Genomic DNA, 15,050 nt, shown 5'->3' with positions numbered 1-15,050 from the left:
AGGGTCGGATTCTCATGGGCATGAACCGTACAAGATGTGGAAATGACTGCATTCTGCAGTTGCTGAAAACTGGCTGGCTCTAAAGAGCCCCTTTCACCTTACCCCACAGATGCTCCGGTTTACATCCGAGGACTTGCAGGCAACTTGAAGCAATGAAACCTGGTAATGATGTGTGTCTTGTCAAAGGGTGCATTATCATGCTGGAAGTGTCCATTCAATTGCAGATTAACTACAGCCATAAAGGGGAAAGCCTGTTCTGCAGTGATGTTTAGATGCACAGTGCCACTCAGATGAGTGTCTCTGCCACTAAAGTGTACCAGGGAAGCATCGCTAACAATGGCGTAATGTATTCTCGACTGTAGAAACTGATACTGGTTTTCGAGTCTATATTTTTTTTAGGACGTTTTATTGTTCTTTCTTCAAAACAGCAGCACCCAGCAGAGACTTCACCTGCTGTAGGCTATTAAAAATAAAGGGACACACTTCGGATGTTGCGTGTCAAGATTTCGAACATGCATAAGGGTTTTTGGGTCTACAGAATTGCTAGCCACTGGTTGTTTTTAGCAGTGTGCACCATTCTGGGTCAACACAAACTTGCTGTGCATGAAATGTCAGGGACAACAGACTGAAGAAGCATCAACAAATCCACTGAGTTTCCCCAGTTCAATGCTTAACTTAATGGGTTTCATTTTAATGCCTGATTTACACCACACCTGACAGCAGACATACACTATTCAGACAAAACTATTGTGGACACCTGGCCATAAACCACCCCCTTTTTTTTTTTTTTTTTTTTTTTTTTAAAAACATCCTATTTCACATTAATCCCCACTTGCTATTAATAAAAAACTTGTTCTGGGAAGATGTTCCACTAGATTTTGGAGTGTGGTTGCAGATGTTTGTGCTCATTCAGCCACTAGGGTAAGTAATTTACTACTCAGGCAAGAAAGCCTAAGTGACGTTGTCAGTATTCTAATTCATCTCCAAGGTGTTCAATAAGGTTAAGGTCAGAGCTTTATAGCAGGCCACTCAAAATCTTCCACTTCCATGCATTTAAACCATATCTTCATGGAGCTTGCAGTGTAAACAAGGGCATTATCATGCTAGAACAGGTTTGAGCCTTCTAGCTTAAGTGAAGGGAAAAATTTCATTCTACTGCATCCAAAAACATCCTAACCTACTATTGTCCATATGGTGCAAGATATGTTGGAAGTTACAGTTTGTATAAAATATACTGTTTCCCCATTAGACAACCATGCTTCAATATTTTATATGAAAAGGAAAAACTGCAATTGCTCAGGTGAGCTGAGGATTATAAAAGGCATGCTAAACCTTTTTCAGCAGAAACACAAAATAAATCACTTCATATTTTGCATGCGTCAAACAGAACTGCGAGCAACAAGTGTCTGATTCAGATTCCAGCTGAGACAAGACAAACACTGCATTCTGTCTATTGTGTGAATCAAGCAGAGAGGTGTTCTTGCCTAAACTGTTTACATGTGAATGTTTTTGACACATGCGTCCCCCTCGCCATTTATGTTAAAATGTACACTCAAAACAGTATGAAAAAAAACATTGTCAGAAAATGAATGTAAAAAATTATTCTCCTGGTGTTTCTGCTATTGTGATGTCCAAACTGAGTCGGTGTGTACAAAAGGAATCTGACTAAAAAAAAAATAATAATTATAATAATTTAAACACTTTCTGTGAAAAAGAGGACTGAATTAATGGCTTTATTCATGTCATTGGAGTGGAGGATCGACCTTGCTTCTGCTGACCTCTGCCTCTTATGGCTGGTTGAGAGCGGGGAGAAAAAATATATATATCTGTCTCAGTGACCTCTGCTTACTCAGCTCTGTCCTGTCTGTCTGATCTCGTCATGCCAAAAAGCAGCTTTGATACATTTTCTTTGGTAAAAAGAGCGGTTCTCAAAAGCATATTTCTGAAAGTGCATTATATAATAAAAAAAAGAAAAACATTGTATTGAAACAAGTGTGTGTGTGTGTGTGTGTGTGTGTGTGTGTGTGTGTGTGTGTGTGTGTGTGTAAGCATGTGTGTTCATAAACAAACAGGGGCCTTTGCACCGTAGAAACAGATCTTGGATAAAACCTTATGAGCTCTGAGATTAATGCTGATCTGGTAATGATTCGGCAAATAAAGCACCGATTAAACCCGCGTGAGAAACCTGCTGTGGAGTCATGGGGATTTCGGTGCTCGGAATTGGCACAGAGAGCAGTCAGAAATAAATTAGAAGCTGCACATCCTCTCGTGTAACCTTGAGAAGGTCTATGTGGAGACTCGGTGTTCCGCTGCCTGAGCTTTACACACAATCCACCCCAGGCAGCACCAGTTGAGCACAGAGCAACCCAATAGAGCAGCAGAGCAACAGGGAGTCAAACCGTCACATCCCATATCCCCGTGCCGTCTGCCAGGGAAGAAACGAGCCATAAAAAGACATGAAATTACATGGTGGGGAATACTTTGCCTCTTTACAGAAGAGAGGTCCACTCATAAATTTGGCGCTCATACAGGCTGACAAGAACACGATACAGAAAGATGCTGACTTACTTCGTCATTAAAAAAAAAAGAAAAAAAGGGAGAAAAAAAAAAAAAAAAAAAGCCAACGGATGCTCAGGGAGTTCTGTTTGACAACTCTATCAAGACTGCAATGTTATTGCGATGCGGATAATGAAGGACTCTGAAGAAAAAGGGCGCTATTTTCAATTTAAACTCTGCCAAATCGTGATCGCACAAGGGAAAAAATTAAGTCTGCAAACATATTTTCAAATCTGATTATTAAGATGTGCTAGACCACTCAGAAAAGCTCTTAGTGCTCGGAGAAATCCCAAATGTGAGTGTGTGTGTGTGCAAGCCTCCGAATTTGATGCCAGGCTCCATAGTAATTGGTAGAGAAGAGCGTAGGGTGGTACAGGCCCTCTGAGAGGCAGAATAGAACATTCACTAGAATGCAGATGAACAAGACAAAGAACAATGAGTGAAGGGACAGACAGAGAGAGAGGGGAGAGAGAGGGTGGAGCAGGGAAGAGACTAAGAGAGAGGGGACAGTGTAAGAATGAGCAAAAAAAATAAGGCAGAGGAGAGAGAGAGAGAGAGAGAGAGAGAGAGAGAGAGTGTGTGTGTGTGTGTGTGTGTGTGTGTGTGTGTGTGTGTGTGTGTGTGTGTGTGTGTGTGTGTGTGAATGAATGAGTAATAGTAAAAGTAGGGAGGAGAAAGCGCTAGAGACTGAAAGAGGAACAGTGGCTTCAACACAGCTCGGGAAGGCATCTGACTTTAGAAAGTGTTGTTATTTTTGAATGCTTTGTCCTTGCAAAGCTCCGCCAGAATTCATCGTGCTATAACATTCCAATGCTTTTACCCTTTCAGCTAAAACGCTTAATGTAAAAGGATAAACGCCAGAGCAGTCCCTTTTTATATGTAACGCAATGGACAGGTCACATATACTGTATGCATTTTCTAAGAGATTACCCGATATCGGTTACACAATGCACACACAAAAAATTACAAGATTGCAATCTTCGACACATCTAATTCAATTAAACATAAAAAAAAATAAAACCAGTTTACAACGTACTAAAACATTTCAACTTAGAAATGCGGTATATTTAGGCTGAGTGCTGTATGCAAACCTGAGACAAAAAAAGAACAAATACAAACAAATACTTTATGCCTAGATTCTGGTAAAATCCGGGATTATGATCTCAAATGGGAGAGACGGTTGGATGAGAATATGAGGCTGAATTTGAATAGGAAGCTGACTACAGGAGAAGTTGCTGAACTTCTTGTAGGGGGAAGTTCAGAATCAACTCATAAGGGTTTGCAAACAACACTGCACAGCAGTTTTACCATTAATCCGTTAAAAAAATAAAATAAACCAGTAATATTAATAATAATAATAATAATAATAATAATAATAATATATATTTTTCTTTAAATGACAGTTCAACAAAAAATGTGCATAAACCATCTAAACAGTTTTTACTCCATCCAGGCACCAAGACAAAATATACTAAAAATGTAAATATTTATTTTTAAAAAAAAAACAAAAAAAAAAAACAAAGGAACTGTATAAAACGACGAAGACCAAGTCATCTTCAAAAAAAAAAAAAAAAAAAGAAAAAAAAAAAATCAATAAACGCCTACAGACGCCATGCATTTTAATGCGGACCCTCCATATACATTGGGAAAATGTCGGTCATGTACATGAGCATTTGTGCATAAAAAAAAGGGGGCACATCCCGCAGTTATCGTTCATTATTATCCTTCAAAAAAATTACCAAAAAACAATAAATACCGGCTACCACATGTATCATAAGGACACAATTCTCTCTAAAAAATAAAACGTGCATATTATCAATATTAGTGTCGGAGAATGATAATTGCTATGTTTGAATTCTTATAATTTTTACTAATCAGCGTGACTTTTTTTTATAATAACCGTACAGGATAAGCACGCTGAGCGAATGCCTCCAAATGCATGCATGTTTTACAGTTAGGCAGAACATCATAAAATAATAAGCTAATGCATAGAACAGAGTAAATTTCATCACTTACATGCCCTTCTGCTCGTTATATTATAAAATATATTCTTGGGACAGCTTTCGATTTGTTTGTCGGAGCCCCCTTTTCCCCCGTGCCTTTCGCCTGCGCTAATATTTCAATGAAATATCCGGCTGGAGCGCGCGAGAGCCGCCGCGGCACCGACACTCAGGCAGGCGCGCAGTCGGGCAGGCAGCGCGAGCGAGCGAGCGAGCGAGGGGGCGGGGCTACTGTCCAGCACGTCATGCATGCTATGGAGTTTTACAGTGTGATACAAACACCATGTTTTACATCCATTTTACCTACTTTTCATTCATGTGTGACTGCCACAGACAGGAAAACTATTCACTCCAACCTAACTATATTATTAACAATATAATAATAATGCGCCGTATTTTAGTTCACACTGCACAACTGTTTGCAGTAGGTTCCACATTAATGCTACAAGATGGGAACGGTTTTATTTACGGATTATTCAATACAATGCAATTCCCAAAACGAATATACTCATAGCATGATTGCGTTTCTGTCCTTAGAGCTTCGCAAAAGTACACAACTGGGCATACACAGTGATGAAGCAGGGAGCATCTCGGGTCCCAGATTGATCCTGAACTTTTGATCCTGGGATGAATCCCTGTGTGGATTTTCCCATGTTGTCTTTTTATGTCTGCGGTGCTTAACTTTGGTTTTTCCGGATTCTTCTCTCTGACTGAAACCGGATCAGTAGACCGACGACACTAAATTGCCCCCTTTTGTGAATAGTGCCCTGGCGTCTTATTCAGGGTCATGTATCCCTGCTTTATCTTCAACTATTTATTTTTTCCCCACAGGGATAGGCACTGCGTTTGGCACAACCCAGACCAAGAACAAATGATTACTAAAGACAAATGATGAACAAACTGAGCAGCTGAAAGATTTCATTAATCAAAATGAAAATCTTGACTCAATTTACAAATAAATAATCAGACATATAATAAAGCGCATACAGTAACAACTTAAATTATTGAGTGTTCTACAGAACAGTGTAAAAGTGTATAGCATTATCACTACAACTCTAATGCTATTCTTTGAATTACATCAAGACTAAAGAAATAATACCAGATACCTATTACACTTGACTCATGAGACTCAAGAATAATTTACACTTAATTCATGAGAGTAATCACTTGTAATTTTAATATTTTTTAATAAATTCTCAATCTGTAGTGTCAAACTAAGCTTTTAGACTGTCAAATTCATTACAGGAGCTATGGTCCCAATTCTGTTTCCTTGACTTAGACTCAACTTGAGTAGCTTCATAGAGAATTTGACTTCAGACTTTGCTCAGTTATGAGATGACTATGTATCTATTTGGACTTCTTCAAACCTGAGTCTACATTTAGACTTCATGATACCTCAATTGTCTACATACAACATTGCATGTGCGCACACACAGTTAAATACACAGACATACCCTTCATGTGTGTAGTTTGTGACCTGCACTGTAGGCGCGCGCACACACACACACACACACACACACACACACACACACACACACACACACACACACACACACACACACACACACACACACACACACACAGCAAGTAAAGAACTGCTTGTAAAACCTGCCACCTACAGGCAACTTGGAACAATGCAGCTTTCCAAGAATAATCCAATAGTGTAGAATATGCAAAAATCTACAAAGCTAATTATTAGACTAGATTTCTTTTTCAGTCTTTAAAGATTTTTTCATAAATTTGTCATGAAGCATCATAGATAGATAGAGAGAGCTTCAAAATGATTCTATAAAACAGTGAACTATGATAATGGCTTGACCATCATTCTGAAAGTAGCCACTGCTTCTTTAAAGACTATACTATATACCAGAAGTACAGACTGTCTAGAGTTACCAATGTACTTACTACTGCTGTCTTACTAGATTAATAATGACTTATGTAGGCTATCTCTAACAGCAACCATAAGTTGTAAATGTAATTACCTCCTATGCAGCTTTGCAACCCTGCAAACCTACAGGCTTCTTCTGGGAAACATTAAAAATTGGCAGGCTTCGTTAAAAAGAACATGCTTTTTCAATTCTGAATAAATGCCAACATACAGATTAAAATGTCAAATGTACACATGCAAGACTAAACTTGGAATAAAAAAAAAAGTTTTGAACATAAACTCCCCTGACAACTCAGATTGGAAAGTTAAAAATGAGTAGAAGTGATCAACTATAAACTTCATTTTTTAATAACCTCGGTTCCATCCCGCCTTTAGCTCATTCTTTACAAAACGAGACAGCATGACAAAGAAATCAGCCTCTTTTGCAGATGCATTAACTGGAAAGAGAAGCCAGAAATGAAAATGAACAACCCCCCTCCGTCTTTAATTCTCTGCATTCCCCACCCCCCCAAACTGGAGTCTGCAGGAAGGATGCTGCTCATTTCCTCCTTTATTGAATTGACACACACATCCTGCAATGCCAACCAGCCAGCCTTGATGAGTGCATCCTCCACTCCTTTATTCTTGCGTTTCCATATTTTCAGACATTTTTGCCAGTTTCCTTGCATGTTTGCATTTCGTTAACTTAGCTTGCTTTCTCTTCCACCCGATTTGCCCAACTGAGAATTCCCAGAACATCTAATATTATTTCAACACACATTTCTTTCTTGGATACTAACCTAATCACTCATTGTCATATATGGAAAACACAACTTAGATTGTCTTCTTAAATTCTGCATAATCAATATATTACATTTTTTCAGAAATACAAACAGAAACAGCTTTTGAAAGACGGGATTAAAATAAAATGATTTTATTTAAAAACTATTTTTTTATGTAATTTAAAAGAAAATTTTGTAGTATTAAAAAAAATTTGGAGCACTACAGATGTATGTGCATGAGTCAGATACAGAATTAAGCTGATATCATTGGCCCCTTGCTGGCTAACCAAACAACTGAAACTTCTTTGTCAGGTTTAAAATTTGGGCAACAATGGTATTCATGCATGAGGAGGTTTCCAGCTATGTTAAAATTCCTGGTACTCCTTGTTCCTAAAGGAACCTGTGCCTTCATGTACACAATTTGATAAACAATAGGAAAACGGGTCTTGAGATGAAGGGGAAGTGAAAGGATGCCTTTTCCCAGTAGACAAGTCAAACCATATCTACGAACAGATCCGAATTTCTTAATGGAAAGCCAAATAGCGCGGTTATAAACCACGTGCACACTTGCACAAATTGAATTGACAGTGTTTTAAAACCTGCAGAGTTCAAGACGGTTTAAACCAAGGACACATTTAAACTAAATAATATGCAAGCATTTTATTTTTTTTTATTCTGTGCATAATTTTAGATTGTTCTATGTGAAAATCACCAAAAACCAGCCGCTTCGGAAAGAACACAGCCAGGCACATTGCACAAATAACCATTCCACTGGCAAAGTTACTAAGAGACCCAGTTGCCCATTGTTACAATTAAGCATTAATGGAAGCACTTGAACTGCATCTGAATGGTTTTATGCACTGCTGTCTTATGATGGCTGATTGGTTTTCCAGTGGCTGATAAAATGAAATATATTGATTACCCACCCTATACCCAGTTTCAGTGTATGCTAGAGAATTCAGCAAATTATTAATAATGAAAAACGAATTCAAATAAATTAATTTACCACTGCCTAATACTATAATTTAAATCTTTAAATGAAGCTGGTTCAAACTCATGTATAGTGTTGGGTACTTGCAAAAATGCTTTGACATACTGCAATAAATTGACACTGCACCAGTATTCCCCGTACCTCAGCTAATTAGCCTGCTGCTCTGGGAGCTGGTTAATTAAAAAAGAGCTAACCCTAATTCTCTCTACTAAAGTATTTGCCTCCAAACACACACATTTCACCACCTACACTACACAGTTGATTGACAGATTTAGCAGATGTACACCAATAGGTGTTTGAAAATATGTTCCAACCAGAAGCAACTACACATAAATGCAGAGTCGAGAGCAGTAATTAAAGCTCTGCTGTGCAAAGCGTAAGCCTCAGCAGTGTCAAAGTGAGTCAGTTATATGTGCCCTTTTATAGACGGCCTAATGCAAGGCCAAAAGTGCAATCATTACAGGAAGCAAACTTAACAATGCAAAAATGATTTCAGACTCTTTCAGACTATAATTATTATAATTTTTTTTTTTTTTTAATGCTGAGGATGCTCTATCTAAAGACATCCATGGCTACACATTACTCCTCTGACTTTAACTGGCCTGGAAAATGTTAAAAGTATCATTCAATTGTATCCTGGTCTGCCTGGGTGTGACCAGTAAACATAAAACAATTTATAGTTCGTGTTGAGATCCGACATCTTGCATATGACCCGAATTTCTTTCTAAATGCTCATAATTTGTATTAGTGGCTGCTTCTTAACTTGGGAATAAATATACAGTGGGGAAAATAAGTATTTGAACACCCTGCTATTTTGCAAGTTCTCCCACTTAGAAATCATGGAGGGGTCTGAAATTGTCATCGTAGGTGCATGTCCGCTGTGAGAGACATAATCTAAAAAAAAAATCCAGAAATCACAATGTATGATTTTTAAACTATTTATTTGTATGATACAGCTGCAAATAAGTATTTGAACACCTGTCTATCAGCTAGAATTCCGTCCCCCTTAAAGATCTGTTAGTCTGCCTTTAAAATGTCCACCTCCACTACATTTACTATCCTAAATTAGATGCACCTGTTTGAGGTCGTTAGCTGCATAAAGACACCTGTCCACCCCATACAATCAGTAAGAATCCAACTACTAACATGGCCAAGACCAAAGAGCTGTCCAAAGACACTAGAGACAAAATTGTACACCTCCACAAGGCTGGAAAGGGCTACGGGGAAATTGCCAAGCAGCTTGGTGAAAAAAGGTCCACTGTTGGAGCAATCATTAGAAAATGGAAGAAGCTAAACATGACTGTCAATCGCCCTCGGACTGGGGCTCCATGCAAGATCTCACCTCGTGGGGTCTCAATGATCCTAAGGAAGGTGAGAAATCAGCCCAGAACTACACGGGAGGAGCTGGTCAATGACCTGAAAAGAGCTGGGACCACCATTTCCAAGGTTACTGTTGGTAATACACTAAGACGTTCCCCTGCTTAAACCAGCACATGTCCAGGCACGTCTTAAGTTTGCCAATGGCCATTTGGATGATCCAGAGGAGTCATGGGAGAAAGTCATGTGGTCAGATGAGACCAAAATAGAACTTTTGGGTCATAATTCCACTAAACGTGTTTGGACGAAGAAGAATGATGAATACCATCTCAAGAACACCATCCCTACTGTGAAGCATGGGGGTGGTAGCATCATGCTTTGGGGGGTGTTTTTCTGCACATGGGACAGGGCGACTGCACTGTATTAAGAAGAGGATGACCGGGGCCATGTATTGCGAGATTTTGGGGAACAACCTCCTTCCCTCAGTTAGAGCATTGAAGATGGGTCGTGGCTGGGTCTTCCAACATGACAAAGACCCGAAGCACACAGCAAGGATAACCAAGAAGTGGCTCTGTAAGAAGCATATCAAGGTTCTGGTGTGGCCTAGCCAGTCTCCAGACCTAAACCCAATAGAGAATCTTTGGAGGGAGCTCAAACTCTATGTTTCTCAGCGACAGGCCAGAAACCTGACTGATCTAGAGAAGATCTGTGTGGAGGAGTGGGCCAAAATCCCTCCTGCAGCTCAATTCACAAGCCATACCCTACTTTTTCATTTCCATTAACTTTTTCGACTTTTCTTAGGTTGCTATTTGACAGAAATAATCCAATGTTTCACTGATGTACTCCCTGTTCTAGAAGTTGCAAAGGGCAGAAGGCTCACTGCCCCACTTTGCTTCCATAGAGGCTCACTAAGAGAGACACATTGCAGTAAGATTCATGCTGCCTCTTGCATTATGTACATTTCAATTAGAGAAGAAAGAGTGGACAGGACAAAGTGGCAAATTGGACTAATCTTTAAAATACTACGCAGTTGCAAAGATCGTGTTTCATAGAAAGAAAGAAAGAAAAAAAAAAGAATATATATATATATATATATACACACACACATACATACACACACAATATATATGGTAATTAGATCAAAGACATTTTCAGAAAAAAGAAACTGTAAGTGCAGTTGATGCATAATGCATATATTTTGAAGAGATAAGGGGTGGGAAAGTAGGATTATAAATTAGATAATATGAAGTGTATGTATATTTTATATATTTATTTATATATATATATATATATATATATATATATATATATATATATATATATATATATATATATATATATGTGTGTGTGTGTGTGTGTGTGTGTGTGTTCGTTCGTTCAGTTTTAGGCCTTTTGTGCCTCCCCCCCCCCATCATATGTACAATGGTACAGTATTACAATAAGACTGGAAACAAACGGAAACTGAACAAAGGTAAGTGTGCTCATAACAAGCAACTGAACTGCACACTGGATGACCATTACCACTGACTCCCAACTGCTCATTACACTGTTACTCAACACATTAACTGGATAGTAGATTATATAGTGATGACAAGTGTGATACTTTTTCGACTTATGTCTAAGCAATTATTAAAACTGCCCTACTGTAATGCATGCAAAAGCTTAATGTCCCTTTTGCACTTACAGGACTGTATTAAAAATAAAAATTTCACAACATCTTTCACAACTTGTTCGCCTCTTACCATTAATACAGAATACAAAAATATCCCAAAATACATTCACAAAATCTAATGCAAGAAGAAATGTATGTAAGCGACTGGATTTCAGAGATGATTATATATGGCCATCTGACAAGAGGTTTCCTTCCTCAAAACAAAATAGCTTAGGTACTAAAGAAATTATTTTGCTTATGTCCAGTAGCACCATAAACACCTGACCTGCCCATGAACATCCACAGTAAATGCATCAGCCAGAGAAATCTCATGAGTGTGGAATAATGATCGGTGTATAATGTGTCCTGTACCTGCTCATTGTTGTTAATGCACTGCAGTTTCATCTGTTTCAGGTAGGTGGTGGTCAAAGGCATGTTGTAGTCGATGAGGTCTGGGACGAGAGAGGCAGGCCGGTCATTTTCTGAGGGGGGAGAAAAATAAAATACCAGCGTTGACTCTCAGTATGAACCAATAGAACAACACCGTGCTCCTAATTTTCAGGTACATTGACAAATCTCTGATTAAAGAATTAATGATGCCCTTTATCAACGTATACTGTCCAGGATCATGTTGTGTGACCACTAGAGGACACTAAACGAAGCCCTTCATGCAACGTTCATGCATACACATGGTCCAGTCTCTTTGTCCCTTTAACAAGGCTTCATTTGCAATGCCAAAATTATAATAATGCACACGCAACTGTATGCATATGCAAATTGAGCCCTGCCCCCCCATCACCAATTATCAGCAGCTTAAAAAAAAAAAACCCCGAATACAATAAGATCTGGACAATTTAGAAGGTGGTACCAGTAACAATGAAGACGGAACACACGTGTGTAGGCGTGTCTTTATTGAGGCAGAAAGTGTTACCATTTATGAAAGTGTGACATGGTCCTTGAGTAAAATTATGAGTGACCGCTGATTAAGCAGGATTGTGTATTAATACTAATTAGCAACTGAGAATTCCAAATATTTTTCACTAAAATTTTCTAAAAACGTCACATGATCATTAAAAAAAAAAACTAGAATTTAAACATTTAAATTTGAGTGAAATAAACCATCATTTACTAAAAATCACATATACAAGATACACACGAAAGTACAAACTCAAACACTTTAATAGTGTGTATATTCGCCAATACTGAGCCTCTTGCCTAACATTTTCATTGTATACAGATTTCCTTCTAGACACATTGTTCAGGTCAATGTTGCAGCATTTATTTTATGATATTAGTTATAATATCGACTTTGCAATATTAAAATATTTTTAATGACTGCGCTTTAAAAAGAGTTGAAAGAACTGACATCAACCGCAGCTTCTTAGTTGATTTTTTTTTTTTTTTTTTTTTTTTTAAAGCCTGTGTGCACAGTAATTAATCACATTTAATAATTTAGAGCTGAACTTTTGCGTGGGTAGCTGGAGCTGAATAGAGGGGGTGGAGAGGGGAGTAACAGATCCCCATGGGGTAGGAAGCCAATTAGCACTCGCTTTATGATCGACACCCAATGTTGTCCTCATGCTGCCACATGGGGCTGTGACAGATCAAGCCTGGAGGTGTTCCATGAGTGTGTGCGTGTGCGTGTGTGTGTGTGTGTGTGTGTGTATGTGTGTGTGTGTATCTCACACCCAGGAGTGGGTCTGGTGATGGTTGGGCTATAATGGTTCTTTTTTTCCTTTCAGTGTCCATGACAGGATCTCTCCATCCGGCTCCTCCCCCACTGGACTCCTTCATTCTTTGCTTTCCCCTTACCAAATCTTCCTGTTCCCCATTTTATCTCCTTCTAACAGAAATCTGCTGCCCTGGGAAGGTGATTTTTTAGTAAAAAGGACTATTATTGGGCTAATTGCGCATGCAGGGAGGACAAGACACTCCATTGATCAGAGCTTAATGAATGTCTTTTGCAAATGTGTGTGATGTGATGGAGGGGTCTAGCTGTTGGGAATGCGTTAAGTTCAGGAATTAAGGTGGGGGGTGGACAGTAAGCAAGTGCCAAAGGGGTGTGGGGTGGGAGGTTGGGGGTTTTCTCTGGGACTGCAATTCCCTTTACTGCCAGTCATCTCTGCAGAACCTGGACCTACAGTATGTGGATGTGTGGACATTATAGCACTGAGAGTTATAGTATATCGGGTTTTCAAATATGCTCAATGTTGTCATGAAGCCCGCATTTGCACCTGGTTGTTTCATACGTTTTATGTCTGGAAGATTTTAGTTTTAATCACATGAATTTACAGTACACTTGTCAAACACTTCTCCAGGATGCCAGATCCTCAGTCCTCTGTTAATCAAATCAGGGCTCTCCACTTAAACCCATATTTTGTTTGTTGTGCAGTTTTCTTTTTAGCTGTATGATTTTACATACCGTTTTTAATAATAAAAGGTGCCATCTTTTGAAAACTAAGATTTCGTTCACCCTGCATATATCATGTAACTATTATCCACCTCTGAAAATAGTTTGGATGTTTAAATAGATGTATTTGCACTTAATTTTCATAGTTGTACCTTTTACTTATATGTAAATAATTTCAATCCTGAAAGGCAAAACGCATAGTCAGAGATGTCAACCTTTGAGTCTGCTCTCACTAACTAAACAAAAAACAAAACAAATTTTGTTTTAAACAAAACAAAATTAGATTATTGTATCTAATTATCTAATAAAATACACCATCATATTAGGTGTATACATACCTTCCTTTGAACTAAAATCACTAAATAAAAAAATAAAAAACCCTAACATCTTTAAGATACTAAACTCTTAATTTGAAGCATTAAAATTAAGTTGAAAACATCTAAAATAGGATTGAAATCGCTGTCATTTTTCACATTCTCTGTATTTATGCCATAGTTTAATGTTAGTGTGAAGATTTTTAGTAACTATTGGGTGCCATACCCTTGCACTCGGCTCCACTTGGGCTGATGTGCATCCTCTTCTGACACTCTCCACAGCCCATCAGGAATCGGGTCACTGCTTCTCTAGGCAGAAACGCATACGTCTCTGCTATCTGAGATACACACAAACACAGAGATTATATTTATAACTGCATGCCAATTTTACACACATTTCATCATCACTGTACATTTGTGCTATGTTAATATCATGATGTTCGTTTCAAACGCTTCTGTTGAGGGAAGAGCCGAAACCTATAGAAAATGATCTTACCACATATACACAAGACCAGCAGCAAGCCGAGCCTCACACACTTCATGTGCCATTCTGCATCACTGTTAGTCATGTCTTATTCTAGTTGCTTATGCAGACCAACAGTGAGCACATGGCAACCAATAATCTATAGCGGCGTAGAAGAGTGTGGGGATTTTTAGGTGTGTGTGTTAAAAAGTGGAAGGTGCAACAGTGAAATGTCAGCTGCAGCCCTTGGTGACAGAGTCGCTGTCAATCAACGGCAAAATAGCAAGGTATCAGGGTGCGTGCACACACACACACACACACACACACACACACTCACACACACACACACACACACACACACCATGAACAAAGGTAGTTTATCAGTGGAGAGACAGCATCCAATCTAAATTTAAATTTCATTAATTCAGGGAAAAGGCAAATGAAGTGCTAATCAGGTTCCCAAATCAGTGAGCAGCAGTGACTGAGACTGTGCTGGAGGGGTCTGACTTGTATTAAAATGAAGAGACACCACTAACCCCCCTGAAAAGAAGGGGGGTATTTTTCCACTCCAAAGCAAGCTGAAATTTTATTTGTACTTAACCAAAGTAAAGTCTGCTATTCGCTCAGGTCCATAAGTATTAAGACAGCAACATACTTTTGCACACCAGCAAGATGCATTTGAAACAAAGCAATCGAGAT

At 38.7% G+C, this 15,050-nt stretch overlaps 1 protein-coding gene across 4 annotated transcripts in view; it reads right to left on the bottom strand.

Moving 5' to 3' along the window:
- Window positions 1–15,050, bottom strand: part of nol4lb (nucleolar protein 4-like b) — a 103,038-nt gene that overhangs the window by 59,745 nt on the left and 28,243 nt on the right. For 3 of the 4 annotated variants that reach the window (XM_083570160.1, XM_083570161.1, XM_083570162.1), the window contains 2 exons: window positions 14,115–14,226; window positions 11,537–11,646 (listed from right to left, as the gene is read on the bottom strand). In XM_083570160.1, the coding sequence (XP_083426286.1) occupies window positions 11,537–11,646; window positions 14,115–14,226 (222 nt within the window). Of the gene's footprint in view, window positions 1–4,572; window positions 4,742–11,536; window positions 11,647–14,114; window positions 14,227–15,050 lie in introns of those variants that run through there. The other variant, XM_083570163.1, reaches the window with a different exon arrangement.

The sequence above is a fragment of the Silurus aristotelis genome (genome assembly GCF_946808225.1).
Source record: "Silurus aristotelis genome assembly, chromosome: 19".
Taxonomy (NCBI): domain Eukaryota; kingdom Metazoa; phylum Chordata; class Actinopteri; order Siluriformes; family Siluridae; genus Silurus; species Silurus aristotelis.
Note: the sequence above shows the minus strand (reverse complement) of the source record. Positions and strands in the feature narration are given on the sequence as shown.